Raw genomic sequence first — 27,416 nt, 5'->3', positions numbered from 1 at the left:
TAACCCCTTCCTTTTGGACTTCCGCCAATCAAGTTGGTCCTGTTTCAAGTCGGACCTCGCTCGCCATCCCCCCACTGCCACGGTTTTCGTGGGCACACACATTGTTGTTGAAACCGAGCCGCGTCTGGCTCTCCTTAAGGAATTCTGACCGCCTCGTGGGGTCGAGCCGCTCCTGTGAATGGGAAAGAATTTTTTTTACCGCGCTTACGAAATAAGACTTATTAATTCTCTAATAAAACTCGATGGAAATTCGATCAAAAGTTCCATCTCCATTTTCGTTTTCGTTCGAAACGCGAAATCTCTCTCTTTCGCCCTTTATCCAACGACTTTTTCTCTCAACGAAAAGTTATCGATTTTGATCATCGATTTTTTTACCATCGAAAAACTTCCCTCCCTCTCTCTCTCCCTCGTTGGAAATTGGCATCCCTCCATAATTTCTATCGCGTTTCCTGTTACATTTTTAATGACACGATGTTTCTTTCTTTTTTCTTTTTTTACTGAAAAGCATAATGGAATTAACATTGTACTCGTGTAGCTTGGCACGGGCGTGAGTCACGTACGTGGACCAGAAGCGACAGAAATTCCGCTTGGACAACGCTGGGATGCTAATACAACCTAATTCTTCTGGCCATCTCTTTTTTTTTTTTTAAAGTTAAACTACGAAGAGGCACGGAGCCTCTACAGTGAAATCGGCGTTGCTTTCGAAACTGCGTGGAATTAAGAACGAATTAGGAATAACTCGCGCCTTTACTCCCTGATTGGATGGATCTTCCACTCGATCGAGGATATTCATTACAGGCCGTGTGTTAACAAAGTAAAAGATGAAAATCTTTTCGTCCCCATTCGAATATAATAATCGACGAGGCCAATTATTTTCTCCGCTCTCGATTAGCATAATCGAAAACGTTCCGCATAATCGGCGCGAAACGGTCGCAGCTCGTTATGAATGATTATTATACGCAGGATGAATCATCGGTGAACTTTTTCCCCCGCGAAAACGCTCACTGTTCTGATTCGATAAATCGAGGAACGAATTTTGGAATCGGGAGAGGAGATTTACGATATTTCATTTCCCTTTTTTTTTTATTTCTCGTCGACGATCGACGTTTTTTCTTTTCCTTTTTTCCCCCTTTTTTTCTTTGCGTTACATGAAATTCGTTCGACAGAAGATTGACAGATGCGGCGAAGAGGCGAAGAGATAGTGAGAAGGTGGATCAATCGGGATCAATACCAGAGGAAGAGACTCCCTTTCAGCCGTTGCGATTCGTCGTTGGTCGCGTTGACGAAGGTCGAAACGTTGGGCTGGTGGCGGAATTCGTTCGCCCTGCCCTTCTCCTCCCCTCCCGGCCTTTCGTCCTTCTTCCCGCTCACGTACCCATCCTCTCGATGCCCGTGCGAGCTTATCGTGTAATTGAACCGATATCGGACGTCCTCGTTGTCCCCGTTCGACGAATTGTTCCACTCGCGGGGAACGAGCCCCTTCGTCGAGTTCCTGGCCTCAATCACGTTCCTCACGGTCAACCCCTTCCCCCTTCTCGACCCCCTCGCGTCTTTAAAACTCTTGCTCCGTTCTCGGCCCGAGGCGTCTGTTTTAATAAAAAAGAAATCGAATTAACGATACACTTGAGTAAGTTGAGGGATGAATATTAATTCATTTTCCCTACCATCTCTCTTCTTTTCTATCAACGTGCCCCTCACCCTTTCCAGCAAAGGGTCGGAAGTGGCGGGTTTCGCGGCAATTGCGCCTCCCCTTGCCTCCCCCTGAACATCTGCAGCCTTGTCCATTCCCAATCCTATCCGGCGACACGCGCCGCAAGCCCTCGCTATCGCCTCCACCAGCTTCCTCCCACCTTTCGCCCTGTTTTTCAATATCCCTTGCGCGTCCTTCACTTAAATTCGCACAAGAATTTAATGTAATAATAATGATGATAATAATATTTCTTGGAAAAAAGGTTAAACACTTACGAGTTTTGATCCTTCCGTAACGCGTCCTGGTCACCACGAAGTTATCGTTCTTGTCCGTCCCGTATGCGGTTTCGTGGTACATCCCGTCCGCCGTTACGAATCCATACTCCCCTGTGACAAAGATATGTGACAAGATATCCGATGTTAATCGAACAGACACAAAAAGTAATTTCTTTTCTCGATCCGTTATTTTCTTCTATTTCTATCTCGAGTTAAACACACGTACCTTTGTTCTCGTATCTGTGCTGGAAATCGACGATGTTGAAGGCGAACCGATACGGTCTGTCCTCTGGGGGAGAAGCGGAAACAGGCGCGGAGGCGGCGGAGGCGGGAACTTGGTCGTTCTGCGCGATCGAGACGGGGGCGAACGAGAGAAAAGTGGCGCAGAGGGGGAGGAACAAGATCCGACGATTCATCCCTCGAGAAGGAATGTCGTTGTCGACGCGGTTATTATCGAACGATTATTTAATTTATATTTTTATTCCCCCTTTCGAGGAAACGAAGGGATCGTCATCCGAGAGATGCTGCAAACACTTTACGATCGAATGATTGAATGAACGAGAGAAGATGGTTCGGATCCTTCTCGACCGTTGAACGATGCGACGGTGATGCAACGGGGGACGAGGAGGAGAGAGGAAGGGAGGGGGGGGGAAATCTCTTTGTCGATTTGTCAAAAGTTTTTCGCCAGGGGGAGGGGGGAGAGAGAAAGAGGAAATCGTGTTATCCGTTTATTGAAGAAAAAATCCGAGTGAATAGGAGAATCCTCGACGCTCGCTTTCATCCCATGCGCTTGAATAATTACAACGACAACGAGCGCGAGTTGTAAATCTTTTTACGGCCTATCGTAAGTACATGTATTTATCCCGAAGACACGAAGCCATAAAAGTTCTCGTTACAACCTTCCTTCCTTATCTACCAGTCTCGCGAAGACAACGTAATTTTTTCCGTCTCCTCAGATAATCGTATGCGAATTTCTTCTTCTCCTTTGGCGAGCCAACCATCATACGATAATTACTTTCTCGATCGCCGTGTACAGCTTTCGATACATCGTTACGCAATTTTTGCAAAACGCGAGTTCGATGGATAATTCATCATATGGATGATGGATATATATATATATTTATATATATACGTGTGTGTTTATATATGTGCGTGTGCGAGTATCATCGTAAAATGTATCCATTCGTTCGAGATTGTCGAATGCCTCGTCACAAGGATCATATAATAAAAGGCGAATCAAACGTTCCGACGATAGACTGGTCGAGGTGCGCAAATAGAAAACGATTTATGAGATGTATCGTCGAGAAAGGTGAAAGGTGAAAGCATCTTTCGAGTTGCGTAAACGTAGGAAAAGATTAACGCGATAAAGGGCTTTCAACCTGTGGAGAGGAGAGGTTTTGAAATTCTGGGACCAAGAGCGTTAATGAGAGAGAGAGAGAGAGAAGGAGAATTGGAACGTGTGCTACGTTTCTGAAAAAGCTGGATGCTTTCACGTAGCGCGATCTAAGCATACAGAGATTAATCCGGGTTCGATTCGCCGCGTAACGTATGCGGCGTGCATCGTACATTTTGTAGTTTAGAAAACGGTATATAGAGGCGCACGTTTCGTATGGCGAGCTGTCGATACGGCCGATCGATGGCGATAGCATACCAAGTAAACGCGCACGGAAGGTGGGTTTCTGGCACGTATACGCACACCGAATAACGAAGCCTTGAACGAATAAATTCGACATTGACGGTACTTTCGTTACGTGTCCCTAACATTTGATCTATATCGATATATATCGATTCGAAAACGACGTTACGCTCGTCTCCTCGAAAAGTGGAACGCAGCGAAGATTGTTCGCGAACAATTTTCGAATCGTAGCGTAGATTGTTGTCGCGCGGATATACACGTTCGTGTATAATATGTGAATCGACCCGTCATCGGGACCGAACGGTGTTATCTCGATTTCGATTTCGACGTCGAATTTAACGGCAGAGAAAAGGGAAAACTGGTACGTGGTCGGTGGTTCAGAATCTGGACCGAAATGCCGTTACGATGCCGTTCGAAAGTGGGCCGCTCGATGTATCTCGTGCTTGGTTGGTTGGCTGGCTGGCTGGTCGGTCGCTCGCCGTACACTGGACGTTTCCACGAGAGCCAATTTAATTTTAGCTCGTATAGTTGATCGAGCGCCGATTCATCGTGCGGAAAATCAATTCAATATTATTCTCCTCGACAAGTTTCGTGAAAAATAATCACGATATCTTCCATCACGTATCACAATATATATATATACACACATACACACATATATATATAATTTTCGTTGGAATAATAATTATCTTAAACACGATTATTCGGGGATGTAATTCTATTTGAAAAAGTGCCATCTCATTCCTCTTCCCCACCATCCGCCGTCATCCTCTTCCGGCTCGTGATAAGTTTCGTAATAGTGTTGGTGATATTCAGGTTTGTGGATCACTATCGTTTCCGACTTCTTGGAATTCCTCAGCGTGTTGTACAGCATTATTGCCAACGCGATTTTCCCTACGAACAAGCTTCGGATTAAACTCAATTTGATGGAGGAGAGGGTGACCGGTAGCCATGCTAACTGAAAAATTAAACGGACGTTAGAGGCCGATATCGAGATCCAACGATCCTTTTTCTTTTTTTTTTTTGCATAAAAAAGATATAAACCTGCATCATCAAAGGGACCATCATCATCGCCATACCGATTCCTCTTATAATTTTCTTTTTAAACCTCATTATTCCAAATTTTCGTTCCTCTGGATCGTCCCCTTGAAAGAAGAAGACGAGATTCGTGAGTGAGTAGCGATTTAAAAAACAAAAGAAAAAGAAAAGAAACGATATTTCTTTTCTTTACTTACTTTTAATCAAACAGGACATGCTCAGCTTCACGGTCGTCTCGTTACTCGTCACGTACACGGCAATTCCTCGAGAAATGTCTATTCTCAGAGCGTTGCTCGAATCCTTGGCAGTATGGTCGGCACGCGTCAACGTTTGGTACATAATCGCGATGCACAAACACCAAAAAATCGTGTCCACTTTGTTCATCGTGCCGCTCTCTCTCTCTCTCTCTTGAGAATGTTAATTCTTAAATATAAAAAAAATGGGAACTCGAATCAACACACCTTTATTTTCTTCTCTTTTCTAACCACCTTTCTAATTAAAGCTAATTAATTCCTCGCGCGTCTCCCCTCACCTTTTTCCCTTCCACCATTCTATCGTCGATTTCCACCATCAGAGGAAATAGAAAATCTTTCGACGACCGTTTCGGCGGTACCGTTAAACGTCGACTCTCGCCACGCCTCTCTTCCCTCGCTTCCGGTCCCCCGAAACTCGAGTCGAATAATATTTTCCAACGAGCAAAACGACGAGCGGTTTCGATGTCGGTGAACAGACTGCACTGCACTGGCGAGTGGAGAGCGGACATTTTCCTTTTTTTTCCTTTTTTTCTCTTCTTCCTGCTCACCCCACTAAACCTAGGGAAACTAGAACTCGTGCAATTCGTCGGGCACGGAAGATGCGACGCGGTTGGTCGCGGACGCGTGGTGTGGATCAAGCTTGACCTTGAAACGCGGAAAACTTTAACTTTTTTCGTTTCGAAGAGGAGATCCCTGAAATTTATGGGGGGACAAATTTTTTTCCCCGTCGAATTTTCTTTTCGGCGCTCGAAGAACGAAGATCGAGAAATAATTCGAGAAAAGAAGAGGAGGATAATCGATTTGATGATGATAAAAAAAAAAAAAAGAAAATTTAATAGAATACATTCATACGATGATGTACATGTAATTGTTACGATCAAACGATGGATGGATTATCGAGACGCCGCTTCCTTACTACAATAATAAATTAATACTAATATCGCTAAGTTGAGGTAAACGTGTCGAGGTTGCTGTTCCTTAAACGAGTAACACAAGTTTACACAATTTTGGTTTCTCAATTTGGCCATTTTTTTCTCGATTATATATCTATATGTGCGATTCGAGGCGAGTGTGTTTCTACTTTCCGAAATAATACTTAAATAGAAAACTTAAATTCGAGAATAAATAAGTCCTTTGGTACGTGGAGAGCAAATGTAGCATCGGTTTCGTATGATAAATTATCACAAATAATCGCGATTATTATATATATATATATAGAGTCGAAGAAGGAACGATGTACGCGCGATAAGTCTAATTCTAATTGTGTGTGTTTATATATATATCGAAGACACAGTCTCTTGAACGGAGAGAGAATTCACGCTCTGTAGTAGTAGTGGTGTTCCCCTCCTGAACCGCTCCCCGGTATCCAACCGCTGTACGCTTGATTGTGAGACGTTGGTGGACTGTTGTGAACGTGCACATGGATCGGTTGAGGAGCCTGCGCATTGTGCTGCCAACCGAAGGAGAACTTGGCTATTAGCGTGCTCAGTTTCAGCATTAATAACATGGCACCTGTAATGGCGAGTCCGCGTTCAGACCGATGCGATAAGATAAGAAGAAAGGGAGTTTATATTTATTATACGCGTATAGAATTTTGCGATGCGCGTCGTCATCGTTATTTTCTTTCTTTCTTCGAAAGGATAGATTTTTTTTCTTTTTTCCACTTACCAACGAGCAATCCCTTGACGGAGATCGCCGTCAAAACGATCAGCATCGTCATCATCACTCCCATTTTGTACATCATCGGCATCAGCATGAATTGGATTCGCTTTTGACCGAACGTTCGACCCTCTCTTCTCGTCCCTTCTAAACATTCGACACGAGCGTTATTACACGTACAGAATCCTGTTCATCGAGTGGCTCGATACGACTCGGAATAATATCGTTTGTGTGTACACGTGAATTACGTACGAAACGTTGAATTTAAAATGTTTTACCCTGTACGCTTCTCCTCCTCCTCCTTCTCCTCTCATCGTCGATAAATTGTTCGAGTCGGTGTGCAGCGTCCTTGGAAATGGGCAGCAGTTTGGCCAGTTTGCCGCGTTCAGTCGGATGGCGGTGAGCCGTGGCAACGACACCAACACTCTCCTCCTCGGCGCTGGTGAGCAGAGATGCACTTTTTGGAAAAGTAGACGCGAGCAACGCGCACGCCATCGCCCAACCAATCGGCCGCATTATCGAACCGGTTACGATGATCACGTGGCCCTCTTCATCGACACCGCGTATTCGATCGAGGTGAGAGAATTTTCTCGCGAATCCCTTCGTTTCCCTTTTGTAACAGATTCTCGGATTGTCGAAAAATCGCCGCGGGACGAATCCAGCCGAATCCCAGGAACCACGAATTGTGGAACGTGTTTATCGAGCTCGCACGAGCCGGCGTATGATTCGGACGAACGGCCACGGAGCCGTTCCAACTCAAAAGAGGATCGGCCTGCGCGGTGGATCTGCGCAGCGCTTCGAATTTCCTCCTCGCGGACAATTTGGTGGACGTGAGCCGCGATTCAAACTTTTTTTTTTTTTTTCCTTTGATGGAGATGAAAGTTCGACGATGTACGATTCGATATATATATATAAATTTATAAATTTCATTTCGATTGTTACGTAATGAAACGTTCAATTATACGGGAAATTCTCTTTTCGCGCGTACGAATTTTTAGAAAGGAGGCTATACAGAGGAGAGGAGAGGGAGGGACGGTTAAGAATAAAATTTGAAAACTATAGATGTCCCTTCGAGCATCGTTGTAAATTTTTCTTTCGAGTGTACATTACGTCCTACTTTCTACTCGTCGTCATTGTCCTACAATCGTTCGTATCCCCGAATAGGGACGCGCGATCGTTAAATCCCGTGGGTCGCTGTGAAAAATAAAAAAGGAAAAAAAAGAAAGGAAAGATTTTTCTATTTCAAATTTTAAAAAATCGACGAGAGGAGAAAGCGCGGGAATTCACGGTCCTTCCGTCCATCACGTTTCTCAATTTTTCTTCACGCCCTGTTAATTTAAACGATGCGCCAAATAGCAAGCAGTTGTTTACGTTTAGCGTAGATAAACGATCTCTTTCTTTAATTTCTTTTCCAAGTGATCGGCGATTTTCGAGACAAAAAAAACTTATTTTACTCTGGAATTTGGAATTGAAAAAAAGAGGGGAAGAACGGAGAGGACACCACGAGAAGGAAGGGAAATGGAAAGCGACCATTCAGATCGGACGATCCCATTCAGATTCGGATCTGTCCCAATTGGCCGGCACAAAGCACACCTTTTACCGGCGGTAATAATAATCGGCATTGTGAACACACCTTAAGAGCCAAGCGTGGTACGATGAATAAAAGGAAGAAAAGCGGTACAGGTTTATGCTGCATCGGGTTTAGCGCAGTGAATCCGGCGTGCGGAAGGAAAGAGAGAAGAAGAGAGAGCCGAGGAAGGAAAGCATGGAGGAGGAGGAGGAGGAGGAGGAGGAGGCCATGTTGGAAAATAACGCGCGTCGTAAAAATTCTTTACCCTTCGCGCGGAATCCCTGTTGCCAGGTTACAGATACACCTCTTTCTCCCTTCTGGCTTCATCCCGTTCTGGTCTCATCTCGATTCGTTCAAGGACTTAAAAATTCGATTCCCTCCACCCTCCCTCCCTCCCTCCTTGGTACCAGAACCAGAAAGATGCCGTATTAAAGATGAACTTGAAACCTTGCTTGTACTCTATTCCACCTTGTTGTATTGCCTCCGTCATGCCTCCTCCCCCTTCGCCTTCCTCCTTTTTTGCACCTTTCCTATCAACTCGTCCCTCCATCGTAGCGAATTCTTAAAACCTGTGCCGCGCTCGCCGCGGATAATTTAAGAAAACGATAAAAGGGAAACGGATGGGCGATATAATAAAACGAGAGAGGGAGAGAAAATCTTTTTTCTTTTCTTTCTTTCTTTTCTTCACATACAGTTTTATCTCCCCACGGAGCAAGTTCTTCCTTCGTCATCATTCGCCTTTTTTCCTTCCTTTCTTTTCTTGATTAAAATTCCACAATTCGACGAGGAGAAGGAGGAGGAGGGCCGTGAAAATGCTCGAGGGGTGAAAAGGATATTCAAAGAAAGATATCCGCGAGATTCCCTTCCTCTCAGATTTGTACTTCTTAACAGCAACCCAAATAGAGTTCAAGTACAAAGAGCTCGAGCTCTGGAAGTTGGATCTCGAGGAGCAGAGGCACGTTATTTTCCAAGCACCACTGGCTCAAGGTTAAATGGCTCATTACCGGCCATGAGAAGGAACAGCGTTGGACACACGAGCGGTCAGCAACCGGTATTAACCGACTCGGTTGCCTCGGCCATTGCTTCCCGAGCTTGAGTAAAGAGAAAAACCTATATCCTCCAACCCTTTTCAAATTTTTCTCATCGAACAACCCGTCGTCGTCGTCCTCTTCCGAAAAAACGGAAAGAATCTAATTCATCCCCTCTCGACGAAGCCCTCGTCGAACTTTGGCTACGCACCACAGTCGTCTAATGGAACTGAAATTCCGCGAATCGTTCTTCGCTCTTCGAAGAAAACACACGCTCTCTCTCTCCCCTCCTTCCACAAAACGAGCAGGTAAAAGAAAATGCATTTACACCCGTTAGAGCTTGAACTCGATTCGCTCGCTACGCAACCCCGTAGGTAGAGGGGCGGCTCGGTGTAAAAATGGATGGAATTCCCTGCCGCGTATCCGCGTCTCGTTGGTCGAGCCTCTCCACGTACACTGTTACGAGCATCTCCGTCCGATGCGCCCCGGCCGGGTGGTGGTGTACGTATATTACCATACACCTCTTCCCACGGGCTGGCTCCCCATAAACCGGCTCACAAGTGGCCGAGACATTCGCCTCTCGACCGCGACCATGAGAGCACTCGGCTCGCGACGCCCACAGCTACCGGCTACCAGCTACCATCCACCGTCGCTCCTCTTCCTCGCCTTTCTGCTCCTCGCCTTCGTTGCCCGCGGTGGCGAGCCGTTGCCGAGCGCCAGCCGCGACCAGGGCGAACCGCCCCTCGGGGGACAACGTTCGAATTCGTCGTCGCAACTGCGGAGGGACGACTACGCTTACCCGGATCGAGAAACGGATGTGGACGGTGAGACGGTTGCGGAGCGGAGGAGAGATGTCGACGAGGATCGAGGAAAGAGGGAGGAGGAGGAGGTGGAGGAGAGGCTCGGGGACGAGGAGGCCGAGGGCGCGGTGAAGAAGCGGAGGAGGAACGACGTTGGTAAATCGGCGGAGGAGGTCAAGGAGGAGGCGAAGAGCGAGGAGGGGATCAGGAGGTTCGACGAGGGGGGGTCGGTGATCCCGAATTATTTCCGAAAATCGGGCAAGTTGGAGGAGGAGGAGGAGGAGGATGGGAGCGAGGAGGAGGCCCCTTGCGAGGAAAGTTCGGAGGAGAAGGGGAGGAAGGGGCAGAGATCGTTGCACGAGACCCGTGGATCGAAGAATCGTAAGAGTTCGACCGTTTACCTGAACGCGGAGGAGAAGAGGATACCGGACGGGGAGCAACAGTCGATCGTCGATGGGCAGATAAAGAGGTTGATATCGATACGGGACGACGCGTTGGACGCGAGGGCCAAGGCGGACGAGATGGACGAGGCGAAAGTGTTGAATTTCAAGCGGGAGGTCGAGCCGGAGGAGCGAGAGATTCGGAGCGGAGACGAGGTAAGTATCGAAGGTAAATTTAAAGAGAAATTGTATAGTTTAATATTAGACGGAGAGTTGATCGAATTGGATTGGAAAAAAAAGCGCGAACGGTTCTCGAATCTGGGAGGTTGAATGATAAACGTTTATAACGAACGTGTACGTTTCAGGGGCAAAAGTCGGGCAAAGGTCGAGGTCTGGAGGATCGGCAGGGGATCAGGCTTCTAACCCCGGACACGTTGGTGTACAACATCCTGCAGGACGCGTTGGAAACGTATCAGAGCGAGGAGCCTCGGGTCTCTTACATCGACGTGAACAACGACACCCTTAAAAAGTTGGTGACCACCGATCAATTGTACATACTTCGTATGGCCGAGAAATTTCTGCCTCAAACCCTGCGCCTCGACTACTCGGAGAAGATGTACTCCTGCGTGAGAAGATTCGAGTATTACAGCTGCGTCAAGTACATCGCCTGGCCAATGATCAAGCAATACTTCCCCGCCCTGCCCCCGTTTCCCGACTCCCACGCCTGGTATCCGATAATCGACATGTATCCCGTCTTCCCCCCGCTGCTCCCCGCTTACCTCGACGGTATCCCCGCGGATCTCGAGTTGCCGGAGGTGGTGGACGCGATGGACGACTCGAAAACGGGGAAGAAAAACGGGCCCGAGGCAACCATCATCCAGATCCTGCACAACGTCCTCAAGGATCGTAGAGCCGACCCCTACCCTACTCTACCCCCCGCCCCCTCCTTCCTCGACCGCTCGCCCGACGTCTACGTCGCTTTCCTCTTCGACGATCGATCCGTAACCGTCAACCTGACCGAACGGTCGATCCCGATCTCGTACAGGGCCCGATTCGTCCAGAACGCGGTCAGATGCGCGAACGAGTACGATTACCTGGCCTGCTTCAAATACTCCATCTGGCCCATGATCAAACGCATCGCCCCCGACGCGGCGCCCGCCCTCTTCCCCTCGTCGGAGGAGGACGCTCAGAATCCAGCGTCGAGCGGCAACCTCGCCCCGAAATTCCTCGTCTATCTGCCCACCGTCCTCGCGAAAGGCGGCGGCCTGTCGCTCGCCTATCTCTTGCCGCTCAAGGAGGGCGGGCAAAGAGGAGGGACGCGGCTGAGCTCCTCGGACGAGTTGGAGACGAAGATGCTGAACGCTCTGGCGAAGGTGCGGGACACGGCGGACGCGGCAACGGAGATGTCCACGTTCATCCTGACGGGGGGGAACGCCGTGACGTACGCGATCTCGTTCACCAAGAGGCAGATGGAAATTTTACGCCTGGCCGAGTATCTGCTGCCCCCCTCGGCACGCCCGCTCCTCGTCGTCGACGTTTTGTCTTACCTTCGGAGCAACGCCGACTTCGTCGACTGCGCCAGACACGTGATCTGGCCGACCATCGCCAAACACGTGCCCGATCTACCCGATTTCCCTCGACCGGCCGAGGAGGCGAAGGGCGGGGACGCGGCGAGTACCACGAACGTGCAGAGAGCGGAGGGGAATTCGGAGGAGCGAAGGGTCGGGATTGGGGGGAAGGAGAAGAAGGCGAGCGCGTTGTTCGAGGACGGGAAGGAGTCGCGAGACGGGATCCCGAGTGCCGCCGTGCCGGTGATCAGCGTGTCCGGGACGAGATTCGTCCCCATATTCACCGAGCTTCCCGAGACGGTAATCCTCAACATACTCCGCGCCATCCAGTTCCAATCCCTGAACCCGAGCGTACCGATTTCACCCCCCTCCTCCCTCCCCTCGGCGACAAAGAATCCCCAATTCCAGGACCTGCTCACGGAGCAACAGGCGAGCATCGTGAACGTCGTGAACGCGTTGCTCCCGGCCAGCATAAGGCCCGAGTTCGCCAACAAGATGATCGAGTGCCTTCGGGTTAACAGCTTCCTGGTGTGCACGAGGGACGTGGCCTGGCCAATACTCTTGCAATACTTCCCCTGGCTGCCCAACTTCCCGAATTTCGGCATCGTCGCTTCGACCACCACCCCCACCGCCAACTCCACCGCCTCGGTCGCCGACGAGAAAAGCGCGCTCACCGAGATCAACTCCGCGCCCCCCCTGTCGGAGACGAACGTGAAGACGAGGCAGCACGGGGACACGACCGTCACGATTACGGACACGAGATTCGTCCCGATACTGAACGATCTGCCCGAGACGATCATCCTCAACATATTGAAAGCCGTCCAACTGTCCGTCCCGAACTTGCCCGCCCCACCCGCCGCGGAGGACCCCGCGTACCCCCCTCACCTCACCGAGCACCAGATCAGCATCATGCGCGCGGCGGCCAATTTGTTGCCGGTCCAAACGAGGGCCGAGTTCGAGCGGAAAATTCTGCCCTGCCTCGGGGAGACCAGCTTCCTCGAGTGCACCAGGGACGTCACCTGGCCGACCATCGCCCAAACATACCCCTGGCTCCCCAATTTCCCCAATTTCACCGCCCTCGGCCGCACCTCGCCCCAGACGCGCGGCTCCATCCGACTCCAATTTTTCCTCGACTCAGCCGACGAGAGATCGTCGACGGCCGAACGAGCGACCGACTCGAGCGGACGAGAGGGAGGGAAGGAGGGAGCGGAGGAGAGGATGGAGGAGGCTTTGCTGACCGTTCTCGGGAAAGGGGAGGGCGGATCGATTTCCAAGTTGAACGAGACTTCGACGTTGAGCGAGCGGCAAGCGACGATCGTGGGACGGATCGAGGAAAGGATACCGGAGGCGGAAAGATCGTCGTACGTGACGAGAATGCTGGATTGCTCGGCTCGTTACAGTTTCCCCAGCTGCGTCGAAAACATCGGTTGGCCGATTTTGAAGCGGTACAATTCCTCCATCCCCGACCTTTCCACCGTTATCGACCTCTTCTCCCATTTGAACGCCCGTATCTCGTTGCCTACAATCCCTCAATCCTCCGAATCTTCTCAATCCTCCCAGCCTTCAGCAATTTCGCAGATCGCCAACTCGTCCACCGAAGCTTCTTCTTCTTCTTCTTCTTCTTCTTCTCGATCGTCTTTGAGGAGCGACGAGGTGGAAGGGCAGGATCCGGGGAACGAGGGTCAGGAGAAGGAGGACGCCAAGAAGAAAGGAAACCCAACGAACACGCCGTCAGTAGGTGAATCAATCGTCGATTGATATTTTATCAGAGATTGTCAAAGTTCTCTCCAATCATCCTGCTCTCTTTCTTTCTCTCTTTCCTTTCTTTTTCCGTTTCTCTTTTCTTTCAGGCAACGAAGGGATCATCCCCGAGTACGCAGGCCAGCCGACAGGCATCCCCATAGATATCTCGAGCGAGAAGGTGCACGCACCATCGGCCGTCGGTGTCGTTCAGCGAGGGGAGAAATCGGGGGGGAGGGGAGGGCGCAGGGAGCGTAGAAGCGCCGCGGAGTTGCACGATTCTTATTACGACGAGACGGCCGGCAGATTTTCGTCGCGGAACCCGTTCTTCCCAAATATCACGGAATCCGAGTATCTTGGATTGTTGATCAGAGTGAAGGAGAAGACGAAATCGTCCTCGAGATCGAAAACGCAGTATCTCGTCGACAATTTGAATTCAACGATCAGAGATTCTTTGACGGCGGATCAATACGAAATTTTGAAGATAGTCGAGGATCTGGACGGTCAAGGATCGGCAGGCAAAGGGCTCGCGTCCCAGACAATGAATTGCATCTTGAGTCTTAGCTTCATCAGGTGTTTGGCAATCTTCGTTTGGCCACTCATAGCCAGCAATTTCCCCACCCTCGGTATCCTGGGACGTTCTCTGAACGACGCGAACGCGTTACGACGAGACGATCCGGGCCGTTCCTCCGTCGAAACGGAGAAACGGATGCAAGAATTTTTCGCCATGTCGACGACCGAGTTCGAGAACGAGTTGTTGAAGAGGAAGGAGTCGATCGAGAGATTTTTCCTCCACTTGTACAGAATGTTGACCGAGGAGAAGTTCGAGACGAGTATCGGCCGCTTCCAGATCAAAGGTTACGGAAAGGACGGGCCTGCCTCGTCCTCCAGAGAGGGGAGAGGGGCCAAGCTGAAAGACAACAAGAACCTGCCCAGCATATTGACCATCATAAGCGACATAATGGAGGAAGTTTTGGATCAACGTCCGGAAGGGGCGAAGAAGGAGAAGGAGAAGAGGGAGAGGAGCATAGAGGGGTCGAGGGTTGAATCCAACGTTCAATCGTTGAAGGACGGGAGGAAGGGATACATCGATATCAAGAGATCGATGAACGACGACGAGATAATCACCATGTTTCTCGACAAGATCAAATCGAACGACTCCGACGAGGTGGCGGTGGAGGAGGAGGGGGACGAGGGCACCGGGTATCTCGCCTCGGAGGATGCGTACAACGCTTTCGAAGTTCTTTTCGGCACGAAATTGCACGACAAGCTCGCGAGGGAAGCGAGCCTGCTGCCCCTCGACTCCTCTCGATCGTCCGAATCCCCGGCAAGGAGCGGCTCGATCGAGCCGATCAAGCGAGTGGATATCGTGTCTTTGGAATCTCGGAAACGAGCCCTGAACGGAGGAGACGGGTCGAAGCTTTCGCCGATCAAGGATCGAGTTGCGTACGATTTCGAGAAAGAGTTGTCCGAGGGGCAGGAGGAGAGGCGAAGGAAGAAGCGGGCCAAAGCTTATTTCAAGTCGTTTTTCGAGAGATACTCGTCGAGGGATAGACGTTTAAGGGACGTGGAGAGCGTGGAGGATAACGCGATCGACGGCGATGAAAAGAAACGAGATGAGAAGGACGAAGGATCGACTCTGATCGTTCGATTGCCGCGTCTACGGGACGAGGACGCGTCGAGAAAAGGCACCGCCGCTTCGTTGAGCAAAGGTTTCAAGTCGAAAATGTCCGAGATGATGCCGGGCTTCGGCCTCGTCTTATCTTTCTTGCTCCAATTGGCTCTGGCGCATGCGCGTGCCACCGCCTCGGTGGCCGGAATGATCAGCAACATAGCCCTGGGAACGGCCATGTTCGGCATGATGCGAGACTCTCTTTTCGGAACGAGCAGCAATCCGAAAATTAAATACGTTTACGATAACGACAAGACGGGGCCGGGCATCTCCTGGCCTGCTCAATACGAATACGCTCCTCATTACTACGGTTAAGTGATAAGATTGATCCAACGTTTCTAGAATAGATTTCTTTTTCTTTGCACGCTTGATAGATGGATAGAAGAAGCGATACTCGATATTCCCGGATATTTGGTATATACGCGATATCGCTCGAATTTTCTTTGGGAAATACATATACGATTTAACCTACGAGCCAGTTTTATGGAATAGAATGGGTTCCACGATGCTTTACACGGATTACAATGATTGTACGCTATAGTAAAATATTAATATTATTAAGGCACGGGATTTGATGTACTAAGAGTTAAGACTATAACTTCGTCGTTCCAGGGTTCGTCGTTCACTCCATTAAAGGTTGAATAACAATGAACGTTGTATTGGGCTAGCTTTAATTTTCTTCCGTACGCGACTGACGTATATATATATACACGTATATGTATATATATATATCGTGCTCCTTCTCAGTCTTTTCTGAAAAACAAATTTTATACATATATATATATATTATACACGTAGATTTATTATATAATAGCACGGACTGCAGAGACTCGATCTTAGCTAGGGACGAACTAAGTAGTTTCCACGAATTTGTTAACACGCGGATAAAATTTGTTTAATTAGAAACGACAGCTCTTGTTCGTTCGTGGAGGGGTTTATAATGGTGAAGGGTTTAATAACAATAAATAAACTTCGTTGGGCAACTCTCTCTTATCGATCTCGGTATAATCGGTGCGCTCGACGATGATCAAAGACAACGCAGGAATATATAATGTTGTAACGAATAAAAATCTTTTAGTTTGTAAAGCTGTAAGCGATGTTTTGCTCTCTCTCTCTCTCTGTTTCTACGTTTACGAAGAATAAAACGCTTCAGAATCCACCGATTTCCTTTGCTCGGCCACCACCTCTCCGCCCGTTCCCATTGTCTCTCGCCTTTTTACCGATTGTTCTCTGTTAGTTTTTTCTTAAGATAAGAATCGTTGGATTACGACGTGCGCGCAATGTAATTATTCTCGGATGCTCCTCCTTTCTTCTTTTGTCGTTAAAAAGATAAAACGGGAGAGAAGAATGTTATTGGATTCTGCATTTTATCGCGATCAGAAATCGCGATTAATTTCAACAACGTATCGATTCAACACTGATTTTTTAAACGATAATAAAACGCTGTCGATTTTCTCATTTCGCTTCTCTATTTTTAAAAGATACTTAATTAATGCCGTATTTGGATACGACAGAATCACGATGATGATTCGTCGAATCTTTTGAAGATCAATTATACGGTATACGAACGAGTCCATTGTTACGTTTCTTATTTCACACTTTCGCGTGAAAGAAAACACAAGTTTTAATCTTTGATTTCGTCACTGTAACAAAAGAGGCAACACCGAAGGTATTTCTTCTTTTTCCTCTGCTCGAGCGCGACTCTCCTCCATCACTTCCACCGAGAATGGCAACTCGTTTAAATAATACCTGAAAATATTTGTTGATAGAGAAGAAAATACAAAAGAGTATAAGATAGAATAGGATTCATTGCGAGATATCGCGTCTACCATTCGTTCGCGTGCTCGCAGTCGACGTGTCCTTCGTCGCTGCACACACGTTCCCGTTGATCGAAAAACGTATCGTTCGGACAAACGACCGGGAAACCTTTTCCCGAATCATCGCATGCGTGGAAAATTCGGCAATCGTATTCGAGATCCGCGTACAGGCCGATCGGTTTTCCCTCGCAAGAGAATCGAAAGGTCAGATTGTTGAAAAAATCCAAGTCGCCTTCCTCGGAAAAATCTTCGTAAGTCTCTAGACGATGTCGATCCTGTGAAAAATAAAAAAAAAAATAGATACTCCTTTCTAACTTCTTTTCGCAAAAAAAAAAAAAAACGTAAAGGAAACATCTTACGACGTAACCCAAGGTTGGTAAACAGACGACCGCGAGGAACAAATCTGTAAAATTAATTTAATTCGTAATTCGATCGTGAAAGAAATTCCGAATAATTTTCTTTACTCACGAGCCCAGAGCAGAAACTTCAACAGGAATATCATCGAATGATCCATTTTACACACACACAAAAAAAAAAAAAAAAATTAAGAAAACGAGCGAGAAGATGTTCGTTCAATCGAGTCGAGATTTTCGTTTTTCGAATCACAATCTTTGCACACCGATACTCGGCTGTCTTTACTTGCACTACCGGTTTTCGAAGCATCCCACTCGAAGAACTTATCGACCTTAATGACCGCGTAATTTCTCGAAAAGCATAACGCCATTATTCGTTATGGTATAAACGATCGCTAACCGGGATATCCGGTTATTATTTTACGTTCAACGAAGCTGGTAGTTAATTCGATTAAAAAACGATACTCCTTTGCCATAAAAACAGGAAGATTGCGAAAAATTTTTGCGAAATGTACGAACGAGTTTATTCGCGAAAATGACGTACAAATTCAACCTGCTTTGCTGTTGAGAGTTCCATGATATCGATGTTACCATTCTTGTATCGTTTCCAACATTATCGATTAGAATGCGATCGCGACACTATGAAATTAAAACCGATCGAGTTTATTCGTATATTGAAAAAATAAAATTACGAATTAATATAATTTTTAAAACAAATTATAAGTGATAAATTAGAATCCCTTTTTTTGTTTATCTAACGTTTATCATTGACGATATATCGTATTAACTTCCTTCGTTTTCACTCGATAAAACTTATTAATTTTAAATGATTTCACATGATTAAGAATAATTCAACTGTTACGACAATATTATTAACAATTAATCACTTCATTTGTTCAACTTTTTAGATTTCTATCGCGTTCGAAATTTCGATCGAAACGGTAAATAAACTCGAATATATATTACAGCGCCGCACCGCGTCAATTGTATACATACGATAGATTAGAAGTAGTAGCTGTCATTACGAACGAGTCTTCCTTATATAATATTCCCTAGTTTTATAATTTATCGATTTATACATATTTAATAAATTTAAATTATCATATTCACAATATCACTTTGCACAAAATATTCTTATTATCGTTGAAAAAGAGAAATCAGATTAATTAAAATTAACACGAATTTTTTAAACTATAACATCGATTGAAAACGTTTACAAGATTATTTTTACGTACCAATAGATGTCACTGTAGCTCGTAAAACAAGTCAAGAAATCGTGATCTAACTTTCACAAATATCCACCAATCGCGGCCAGTCTTCTCGGCTTTCTTCTAAACCAAATAGAAATGCGCCTTCGTAGAACGCTTTTCCAGGTGAAAAAAATTCACTAGAAAAAAAATAAATGATCGAGAAAAATTACTTTTCAAACTGGAAATTACAATTACAAGTTAACGACAAGTTTTTTCTCAATTTTTTAACGATAAATTTGGACACGGGAAAAAAAACAATACGAAACGAATCGTTACGGAACGTGAACAAATAGTACGGTCCTGGGAACCCGATGAGCCAATCGAGCGCAACCTTAACGTTCTCGTCTCGTGGAAATGTTTCAAAGCCAGAGAGCCCGCGTGTCCACGAAAGGACAGCGTGTATCAACTGCCAATGGGAGAACTCTCTTCTCGAGCCGCCTTTCTCTTTAGTTTCGAGCCACGGCTCAGTTTTCACGGTAGCCTCATCCTGGAATCATTTGCAGAATGTCTCCAAGACGGAAATGTGGTGAAACATTTACGTGAATTTTTTTCTTTTTCTTTCCGTTGATATTTGAACACGCGTAAACAAAGAATTAACAATTGATCGAAGGACGAATATGTGATTTCGAAGACAGAGCTCGTCCTAAAAGCAACGACTGTCACCGTGCTTTCGGAATCTTTTCGGACGAAGTGCAAACAAGGTATTTCATCTGTTCACTCGATAAAGATATTATACGGTTTTCGATTAGAAATTCGAAATTTACATTCTGTTTTAATATCTCTCTATTAATGAAAACAAGCTATTAATAAAAACAAGGTATTTCGATGCGCTGTTCCACGTGCGTTTGCGTGTCATCTGCTTGTTTCGATAAACGATGATTTCAATGTATATAGATAGATACAATTTAGATATAATTTTTGCTTTTTTTTTTTTTAATTTCTTCAATTTCTTTTTTCTTGTTCTTTAACGTAGACAATGACAAGTCTCTCGCCTTTCTTCGATCATTGAGATCTCGTCAATTCGATTGAAATCATATTCAAAAAAAAAAAATTGCATCTCTTCGATGCTGGCACGAGGTCAGGAGATCAGAAATCTGTACAAGGTCGGCTGGTCGAAAGAAAATATCGCACGATTCGATTTTTAAAAGGAGAGAGGAAACAAAAAGTCACTTTGTACTGTTTGAAAAAAAAAAAGATTTATTCGAGCGTAAAGAAAATCGCGTGGAAACAATTGATTATTATTCTAGAAATTTTCTCTTCAGCCGGGTCGTCATAATAGCATTAATTCAGAAAGTGGAGCGTAGTTTATTGTATTTTCTTCGCGCATCAGTTATTTCTTTCGAGATCAGGGAATCGAAACAATTTTTCTCACGAGCTCGTAGATTTCTTTTTTTGATTGTTCAACCAGTCGAAGTGTTTAAGCGTGTCTCGCGTAACATGTTTTACGTGTTCTCTTCATTTTCACCGTGATAAAAATATCACGAAATATCAAGTGTCAAACGTAGGATTACGCGAGTTAGAGAACCGGTACATGACATTTCTTTTTTTTTTTTTTTCTTTCTTTTCAGTCGGAACATGAAATCCAAGCGATTCGGTTCATTGCTTCGTTAAGGTCGAGTATAGGAATAAGTGAAAGGATCAACCGTTTTCACCTCCCTCGTGTCGTGTCGTATCGGTCGATAAAATTTCGCGCTTCCTATTTCATATCCAGGCAACGCGTTTTTGCATCAGAAAAGAGGGTTTGGGTTTGACTCGTGTTTCCGTATTTTGTATTTACGTTCAACTGTCATGGAAGTATTATGTTCGAAACACTGGTTGCGTAAACACTGGTTGCGGCGAAACTAGATCAGCCCGCTTTTCTTTTTTACCTTCTCGCTCGTTGAATTACTAGATTACTGGAACCGTAATAAAGAATGGTTATTCGCGTTTCTCAGGTCAGTGAGTTTGGCGAGCCGTTCAATCCTTTCTAACCGAGGATTATAAAATTATTAGCGAGCTATTAATTCATCGACCCCGTTCGAAACGATGGTTGAGGCCATCGTTAACGCATCGATCCAAATAAAAATATGAATACGGTATCGTTTCAGAATCGTCGTGCATCCTCGGCCTACGTTTTACACCGCCCACGATCTCAACAATCGAACGCCTAATTTTCTTTTTTCTGTTCTCTAGTTTTATTTTTTCTGTAAAAAAGAAAAAAAATTCGCGGATCGATCGATCGTTTTCTCCACACCACGGTTCGTAACTTCGATAAGAAAATCACGGAACTAATTTACTCGATATTCGATAATCGCGTGCGAACACGTGGTTCTCGTGTTCGAATCGAAAGAAAATAGTTAATCGCGAGCCGCCATTTCACTTTCCGCAAGAGAATGCGATTACCTATTTCTTTCCCCCGCCGATAGAGTCTATCATCCCGTTGGCAGCTTTCCAACTCAAACTATCGAGGTAGATTTCCTCTTGCAAGGAGTTTGGTAAAAAAAAAAAAAAATCTCAATTAACCTCGATCAAAGATTCCCGTTCATCTTATCGATAAACTGGATGGACAGAATCGTCTTGGTTTGGAAGAAATGATACGCAGTGGATAACAGTGAATTGCGCGCAGTTCCTCGTAAAAACGGTACGAGGTAGGTAGACAGGGAGGTAGGTAGCGGCAACGAGGTCGTTCGTCTCTTTACGACTTCTCTTTGTTCCTCTTTCAGATCCTCTTCTCGGCGGCGATCGCCGATCCGCAAACAAATTAGTCGCGCCTCGCTCCTATGATTTCCGCTCATTTGGACGCCTAATGCGCGTGTCTCTGCCTCGAATCGTTCTCGATCAAGAAACTGACGATGATACGCGAGAGCGAGAGAGAGAGAGAGAGAGAGAGAGAGAGAATGCGCGTGTTGAAAAGGAAAGGCGAATCGATGGTCGAATCGAAGGGAAAAACGTACGATTCGCCTATGGCTGTCTCTATCTATTTATCTATATAAGCTCGTTTATTATCGCGCCGCGAATCTAACGCAAGAAAACTTTCCCACGTTTCCCTCGCGAACCGAAGGGTGATCGCAACAGGATTACTTACCAATGAAACTTTTTCGAGCGAACTTTTTTAGCGAAACGCAACGAAACAAAAATAATCGTCGATCCACTGCTCATAGATGATATCTCTCCCGTTATTGTGGATCTCGATCCTGCCCGCCATCATGGGCGGTTACGTTCCACCCGGCCCACGATTCAGATGCCCCAGCGAGCCGAAATACATCTATCCATGCGCTTGCGCACGCGGTAGCGACAGAGGGCTTTACGTCCGTTGCGAGAATACGAATTTGGCCAGCCTGAGCTTGGCCTTCTCCAATCTGGGCAACGAGGGCGCGCCGATCGAGGAACTAGTTTTGTACAAGTGCAACATAGGTAAGCGTGTCGCTTTTCATTGAGAGCTTCTCAAACTCGAGAATCCTGGTGGTGATGTCGGGTCGTTGGCCGTTGGTTCGAAGGACGTTTCTACGGGCCCGCACTCTATCCCCTCGATGTTCGAGTACTCAAGTTCGTCGACACCCCGCTCAGATTGATCGAGGAGCACAGCTTTCTCGGCGTGAACAGGACGTTGCAGGAGTTGCACGTGATAAACAGCATCCTGGAAAAGTTCCCGCACGAGGCGTTGCAAATTTTGGGGAATCTCAGTATCCTGAGCATAACTGGCCATCGAATTTCTACTTTACCGGCGAACAGTTTCGCGGAGAGTGCCGCGGCAGCGAAAATCGAAAAGTTGGAGATCAGTAACGGTACTCGCGTCTACCTTTTTCTTTCGAGGAAACGCGCGTTTCCAGAATCGCGCGTCCTACTTCACCCAACCATTTTCCTTTCCTATGTAGGCACGCTTAGCTCGTTACCCGTCGAAGCGTTGGCGCCTTTGAAGAAGCTGAAGAGATTGGACATGCACGGCAACAAGATCAAGGAGCTTAAAAGGAATCAGTTCAAGGGTTTGAGGGATACGGAATATCTAGACTTGTCCCACAATTTGATTAGCAAGCTCGATGGTTCTCATCTGGCCGATTTGACGAAAATGGGCTGGTGCAACATGTCTCACAACGCGATCGCGGATTTAAAGAGGTAAATCGATCGTTCGTCCTTTGCGCTCCAATGATGACTCAGGCACCATTCGATTTGATGCGGCAATTCGAACGGCGATAATATTTATATTTAATTTTTTAAATGTTGTTTCACGAATAGATTCCTAAACTCTTTACGTACACTCTTATAAAGTGTAAAATAACGTATTGCCAAATGGCTAGATTTTTTCTATCTGAAATTAAATCGCAAATCGGATTACATCTTTGGCGTTAGTTTGAGTTTCGACATCCGTGGCAATAGAAATATTTTCAAAGTTTTTAAATTAATTTTGCTTAGTATAGAACACGGTAATGAAATTGGTTCGAAGATGAATGTTTCCTTATTAAATAACTAAATTACTTTTTAATTCATTAAAAAATTGACGATAGAGAGAAATGTAGAAAGAGAAGCTGAAAAATAAGAATAATAGAATAATATGAGACAAAACAAGCAACGATACAGACTTTAATATTCCATAAATTTTCTTTCTTCACGATAAAGATACGTAAAATATTAAAATACAAAAGTTTTATAAATTTGAAATCATTTCAAGTTAGAAATTCATCGAACGAGTGCAGTGTCTGAAATTCCGTGCGAAGTTGTTGGTTCGGCCGAGCGAAAAAATCTCTTGCTGAGCGCAAAGGAGAGATTAGATTATTATCCGTGAGAATATTCATTCGGATAACTCGCCTGTTATATTATAGAGGGACATTCGCGAGGAACTCCTTGCTCAAGGTATTGAATCTGAGCCACAATAAAATAAGGAAGCTCGACTCCAACACTTTTCGCGGCATGCGTTTCTTGATAAGATTGTATTTGAGCGACAATCAGATAAACGACGTTGGGAGGGGGACCTTTGGACCCGTGACCAGGATAGGAACCATCGATCTGGCGCGAAATTTCATCAAGAAGATCGACTTTCAGATGTTCAATCAACTTCAATTCGCCGAAGTACGAGTGCATTCCCTACAAAATTCTTCGAAATAGAAGAAGATTCTCCTTACATCCTTTTCTTCTGTTCAGCTGTTGGACGTGTCCGAAAATTTCGTCACCGTCGTAGAGAAACTTTCTTTCAAGGATCTCTACTTGACAAGGATCGATTTATCCCGCAACGAAATTTCGAAGATAGAGCCGGGCGCCTTTGAGAATTGCGTCAACATCACGTTGCTTGACCTGAGCCACAACAAATTGGAAAACATCTCCAAGTATTCCTTCGACAGTGCAACTTATGCCACCGAGCTGCAATTGAGTTACAATCAATTGACCTCTCTTAACCAGGTCAGAAAAAATAATTCGAATAAAATGATCCAAGTTCGAACGAGTTTATCATCGAATTCCATCTAATGAGAGAATCGAAATAATAATTGCAGGTACCCCTACACAACATGACGGGATTGAAAGTTCTCAACGTGTCTAACAACTTGATCCATTCGGTGCCCCGCCAAACGTTTCCAAAATTGTACGAGCTGCATACGATCGATCTGTCGCACAACAATCTGTCCGAGATCCACAACGCCGTCTTTCAAACCCTGTTCAGTCTTCGTTCCTTGAATCTGTCCTACAATTCTCTGGAGAGGATTAAACCGTCCACGTTCGGCCCGTTGGCTACCTTGTTGGAATTGGACATGAGTTACAATCGATTGACCGACGTCGCTCGCAGCAGTTTGACCAGATTGCCTAGTTGCAGGTATTTTATTATAACGATTCGTGATGACTCTTTTTATATATACATATATAAATAAAAGTCACGATGATCGATAGGAGCTTAACGGTGAGAAACAATCGATTAACGAAGATCTTCCAGTTACCGATTTCCCTGGCCAGCCTAGACTTTTCCGAAAATTCGTTGGAGGAAATTCCAACCGTGGACGTGTGGCCCACGATGAACGCTCTCCTCTCGTTGGACCTTACGGGAAATCGGTTGGCTGACAATCTCAAGTATGGAAGTTTCGAGAACTTGCTCACCTTGAGGACCTTGAACCTGCGCTCCAACAACATGACGAAACCACCTTGGGAGGCGTTAAGCACGCTAACCAGCTTGCAGTACCTTTACATGCAGGTTCGACGAATTATGGAAATATTATATTCGAAAAAAGAATGGTTATAGACAGACTATATGTATATGTATACATAAAATTTCAGGATAACGAATTGACCGAGTTGAGGAAGGCGGCGTTCGGGCGTCTCCCGATAGTGTTCGAGTTGAATCTGGCTGATAATCGGATAGAGAGAGTGAGCGTGCGCGCGTTCGAAGGTTTGCTGCAATTGTTGACGTTGAATCTGACCAACAATAAGATCGGCCACATCCCGAACGGGGCGTTCCAAGGCCTCGTCTCTTTGAGAACGTTGGATCTTTCTCGCAACGAGTTGGAAAAATTGGACAACAAGACCCACGGCCTCCTCGACGATTGCCTCTCCCTGGAGAGGGTCAATCTGAGCCACAACAAGATCTCATTCGTGACCAAGAGAACGTTCCCCAACGATCCATGGATACCTTATCGGTTGAAGGAGATCGATCTCTCTTATAACGTTATGCCTGTATTGACCCACGAGCTCACCACGGGGATGAAGAAGATTCTACGTTTGAACATAAGTCATAACAACGTTAACGAGATTCATAGATGTGAGTGTGCGTTTTACAGTTATCGCGGGGGCCTGGCTACGGGGATAATGCGAGAGGGGAGATTGTAATTCGATATTTCCATTTTTCTTCCTTTCTTCCTTTCTTTCTTTCTTTCTTTTTCGACAGATGTGATTGGAAACTTGACGGCGATACAAACGCTGGATCTTTCTTACAACGAGATCAACGACCTCTCGGAACCGGATATCTTCGAACCTCCGACCAACCTGACTAATCTGTACCTGAGTCACAACCGGCTGACTCACCTACCGTTCAACAAAATTCTACCGCTGCCAAATTTGAAGATTCTCGACCTGGAGTCGAATACCATCGGTGTATTCGACGAAACGTTAATGAAAATCATAAACAACGGGACGAAAGTACGGTATCACGGTAAGAGAATCGTATTTTTGTTAAAAAAAAAAAAAACGAATCATCATCGTGCGAATATTTTCAGGAAATTTGTTGCACTGCGATTGCCACGTGAGGCCTTTGAAGAGGTGGCTGGCCACCAAAACGGAAATACCCGAGGAATGGTCGAACGTTAGCTGCGAGAGCCCGCACTTTCTCGCGAATAAACCGTTGTCTGGAATCACGGAGGACTTGATGGGGTGCGGCGAGAGAGACGTGAGGGAGTATCCCGAGTTCGACATCACCCCAGACGTGAAATATCGTAACATCGAGTAGTAAGCGAACACTAGGAAGAAGATTATATATACATAATTTTTCAATTTCCATCTTCTTGGAAACTTGGAATTAATATTTCCTTTTTCCAGCGACGAGGAGGACAAGAGTTGGAAGGCGACCTGGTACGTGACGTCGCGGGAGGACATCGGCGACTTTTACGTGGTGGTGAGAGAGTCTGGGAGCGGCAAGTCCGCCATCGAGAAGGATCTCGTGTACAGCGAGAGATCGTTCAAAATCCAGGATCTTCGGGACACCGGGTCGAAGTACGAGCTGTGCGTGTTGGCGAGGGACTCGGAGGGGAACGTGAAACATTTTCGAAGCTCCCAGTGTAGGACGTTGGCCCAGCACGGCCTGCTCGACTCCTCCTCGTCGAGGCTCGCCGTGAACGGGCACCTTCTCATCCTGATCGCCGTGTCCGTTCGCATCCTGGCGTGACGATCCTCTCCATCCAATTGTAGCGCGTGTAAATAACGATTAGACGTGTATTAAGGCGTATATTAAGATTGCAAGTTGTGTACATAGTGTACATGTACGTGTATCGAGGTATCGAGGACGTTGAACGTCGCATGTATCATATTTTTGTAAAATATATACGTTTTCTACATGGAATTTTTTCTCTTTCCGAGAAAAGAAAGATTCACGATTCACTGGAAAGATAAAGGGAGATCTACTCGACGGTGGTGGTCGAGTTAGCGAGGGTGGTGTCGATTAGCGGGCAATTTGTCTTAATAACTCCGAGTCGCTTTATCCCACGAGCCTAATTTCTCCCGCGGAGCGTTGTCCCATCCGCTAATAAAGGCGTTTCTCTCGCGGGCCCGGTTGAAAAAGTTTCTCAAGGAAGTGAGCGGGCTCGCGAGCCGCGCTTAGCAAGATGATTTCATTATTCGCGCGTTTTATAATTAGCATCCACGCGGTTATCCGCACGGAGGATAAGATAAGGGGATGGCGAGGAGGGGACGGCTCGGGGGGGGGAGGGCACCTTTCCTCTTAATGAGGCCAAAGTCCCGTGGAAGTTGTCGCTTCCGCAAAACGATCCGGTAGCGAGATTAACGACGCGAGCGCCGATCACGATCATCCACGCGACACGTTTCGTGTAATATACGTTAACCCGTCCCGTTGTTTAAGCCTTATTCGATTATACACGGACTATTATAACGCGGACGTTTAACGTTTTCTATCCTCCCGATCGCGGAATATTTGCGAGATATACGTAACGAGAAGGGACGTAACCATTCCGTTGACGATTAACGGGACTTTGGATCGGTAAACTGCTCGCGACGCGCGCGC

The 27,416-nt window shown here is 46.2% G+C and overlaps 6 protein-coding genes and 1 non-coding gene across 7 annotated transcripts; 2 read left to right on the top strand and 5 right to left on the bottom strand.

Annotated features, from left to right (window-relative positions):
• Nucleotides 1–66: 66 nt before the first annotated feature.
• Nucleotides 67–2,572, bottom strand: LOC107963969. The gene is made up of 4 exons (XM_016916070.2): nt 2,192–2,572; nt 1,966–2,076; nt 1,665–1,889; nt 67–1,586 (listed from the first exon to the last, which is right to left on the bottom strand). Exons 1-4 carry the CDS (start codon nt 2,379–2,381, stop codon nt 1,225–1,227), a joined length of 888 nt encoding a protein of 295 aa, XP_016771559.2. The 5' UTR covers nt 2,382–2,572; the 3' UTR covers nt 67–1,224.
• A 108-nt stretch (nt 2,573–2,680) lies between these two features.
• Nucleotides 2,681–5,669, bottom strand: LOC102653936. Its single transcript, XM_016916071.2, has 4 exons — nt 5,172–5,669; nt 4,837–5,062; nt 4,646–4,746; nt 2,681–4,559 (listed from the first exon to the last, which is right to left on the bottom strand). The coding sequence occupies exons 2-4, from the start codon at nt 5,021–5,023 to the stop codon at nt 4,320–4,322; spliced, it is 528 nt and encodes a 175-aa protein (XP_016771560.1). The 5' UTR covers nt 5,024–5,062; nt 5,172–5,669; the 3' UTR covers nt 2,681–4,319.
• A 37-nt stretch (nt 5,670–5,706) lies between these two features.
• On the bottom strand, nt 5,707–7,228 carry LOC100577387. The gene is made up of 3 exons (XM_003250647.4): nt 6,831–7,228; nt 6,562–6,699; nt 5,707–6,405 (listed from the first exon to the last, which is right to left on the bottom strand). Exons 1-3 carry the CDS (start codon nt 7,066–7,068, stop codon nt 6,209–6,211), a joined length of 573 nt encoding a protein of 190 aa, XP_003250695.1. The 5' UTR covers nt 7,069–7,228; the 3' UTR covers nt 5,707–6,208.
• Nucleotides 7,229–7,441: 213 nt separating this feature from the next.
• Nucleotides 7,442–16,403, top strand: LOC107965485. Its single transcript, XM_016916052.2, has 3 exons — nt 7,442–10,546; nt 10,696–13,636; nt 13,749–16,403. Exons 1-3 carry the CDS (start codon nt 9,629–9,631, stop codon nt 15,623–15,625), a joined length of 5,736 nt encoding a protein of 1,911 aa, XP_016771541.2. The 5' UTR covers nt 7,442–9,628; the 3' UTR covers nt 15,626–16,403.
• Nucleotides 12,764–12,861, bottom strand: Mir3789 (microRNA 3789). The gene has a single exon (NR_039488.1). It is a non-coding gene; the product is annotated as a microRNA 3789 (primary transcript).
• On the bottom strand, nt 16,295–18,525 carry LOC100576184. Its single transcript, XM_003250661.4, has 4 exons — nt 17,596–18,525; nt 17,487–17,530; nt 17,140–17,402; nt 16,295–17,059 (listed from the first exon to the last, which is right to left on the bottom strand). Exons 1-4 carry the CDS (start codon nt 17,639–17,641, stop codon nt 16,951–16,953), a joined length of 462 nt encoding a protein of 153 aa, XP_003250709.1. The 5' UTR covers nt 17,642–18,525; the 3' UTR covers nt 16,295–16,950.
• Nucleotides 18,526–19,128: 603 nt separating this feature from the next.
• LOC410555 (insulin-like growth factor-binding protein complex acid labile subunit) lies at nt 19,129–26,738 on the top strand. Its single transcript, XM_394034.6, has 12 exons — nt 19,129–19,431; nt 21,871–22,123; nt 22,207–22,494; nt 22,585–22,822; nt 23,527–23,773; nt 23,846–24,100; nt 24,193–24,509; nt 24,584–24,881; nt 24,965–25,445; nt 25,572–25,835; nt 25,900–26,128; nt 26,219–26,738. The coding sequence occupies exons 2-12, from the start codon at nt 21,871–21,873 to the stop codon at nt 26,562–26,564; spliced, it is 3,216 nt and encodes a 1,071-aa protein (XP_394034.5). The 5' UTR covers nt 19,129–19,431; the 3' UTR covers nt 26,565–26,738.
• The last annotated feature ends 678 nt before the right edge of the window (nt 26,739–27,416 follow it).

Source organism: Apis mellifera, linkage group LG14 (assembly GCF_003254395.2).
Source record: "Apis mellifera strain DH4 linkage group LG14, Amel_HAv3.1, whole genome shotgun sequence".
NCBI classification, from domain to species: Eukaryota; Metazoa; Arthropoda; class Insecta; order Hymenoptera; family Apidae; genus Apis; species Apis mellifera.
Note: the sequence above shows the minus strand (reverse complement) of the source record. Positions and strands in the feature narration are given on the sequence as shown.

Excerpts from the sequence above, each read along its gene's own strand:
- LOC107963969 (XM_016916070.2), bottom strand. The coding sequence starts at position 2,381 with ATGAATCGTCGGATCTTGTTCCTCCCCCTCTGCGCCACTTTTCTCTCG. Across the intron at positions 2,077-2,191 it reads GCACAGATACGAGAACAAAG|GGGAGTATGGATTCGTAACG; the intron begins GTACGTGTGTTT and ends TCTTTGTCACAG. Across the intron at positions 1,890-1,965 it reads TTACGGAAGGATCAAAACTC|TGAAGGACGCGCAAGGGATA; the intron begins GTAAGTGTTTAA and ends TGCGAATTTAAG.
- LOC102653936 (XM_016916071.2), bottom strand. The coding sequence starts at position 5,023 with ATGAACAAAGTGGACACGATTTTTTGGTGTTTGTGCATCGCGATTATG. Across the intron at positions 4,747-4,836 it reads CATGTCCTGTTTGATTAAAA|GGGACGATCCAGAGGAACGA; the intron begins GTAAGTAAAGAA and ends TCTTCTTTCAAG. Across the intron at positions 4,560-4,645 it reads TGGTCCCTTTGATGATGCAG|TTAGCATGGCTACCGGTCAC; the intron begins GTTTATATCTTT and ends TTAATTTTTCAG.
- LOC100577387 (XM_003250647.4), bottom strand. The coding sequence starts at position 7,068 with ATGCGGCCGATTGGTTGGGCGATGGCGTGCGCGTTGCTCGCGTCTACT. Across the intron at positions 6,700-6,830 it reads GAGGAGGAGAAGCGTACAGG|AAGGGACGAGAAGAGAGGGT; the intron begins GTAAAACATTTT and ends TCGAATGTTTAG. Across the intron at positions 6,406-6,561 it reads CGTCAAGGGATTGCTCGTTG|GTGCCATGTTATTAATGCTG; the intron begins GTAAGTGGAAAA and ends TCGCCATTACAG.
- LOC107965485 (XM_016916052.2), top strand. The coding sequence starts at position 9,629 with ATGCGCCCCGGCCGGGTGGTGGTGTACGTATATTACCATACACCTCTT. Across the intron at positions 10,547-10,695 it reads AGATTCGGAGCGGAGACGAG|GGGCAAAAGTCGGGCAAAGG; the intron begins GTAAGTATCGAA and ends TGTACGTTTCAG. Across the intron at positions 13,637-13,748 it reads AACGAACACGCCGTCAGTAG|GCAACGAAGGGATCATCCCC; the intron begins GTGAATCAATCG and ends CTTTTCTTTCAG.
- LOC100576184 (XM_003250661.4), bottom strand. The coding sequence starts at position 17,641 with ATGGATCATTCGATGATATTCCTGTTGAAGTTTCTGCTCTGGGCTC. Across the intron at positions 17,531-17,595 it reads GAAGTTTCTGCTCTGGGCTC|ATTTGTTCCTCGCGGTCGTC; the intron begins GTGAGTAAAGAA and ends TTAATTTTACAG. Across the intron at positions 17,403-17,486 it reads TACCAACCTTGGGTTACGTC|GATCGACATCGTCTAGAGAC; the intron begins GTAAGATGTTTC and ends TATTTTTCACAG.
- LOC410555 (XM_394034.6), top strand. The coding sequence starts at position 21,871 with ATGATATCTCTCCCGTTATTGTGGATCTCGATCCTGCCCGCCATCATG. Across the intron at positions 24,510-24,583 it reads ACCAGATTGCCTAGTTGCAG|GAGCTTAACGGTGAGAAACA; the intron begins GTATTTTATTAT and ends GATGATCGATAG. Across the intron at positions 25,446-25,571 it reads CGTTAACGAGATTCATAGAT|ATGTGATTGGAAACTTGACG; the intron begins GTGAGTGTGCGT and ends CTTTTTCGACAG.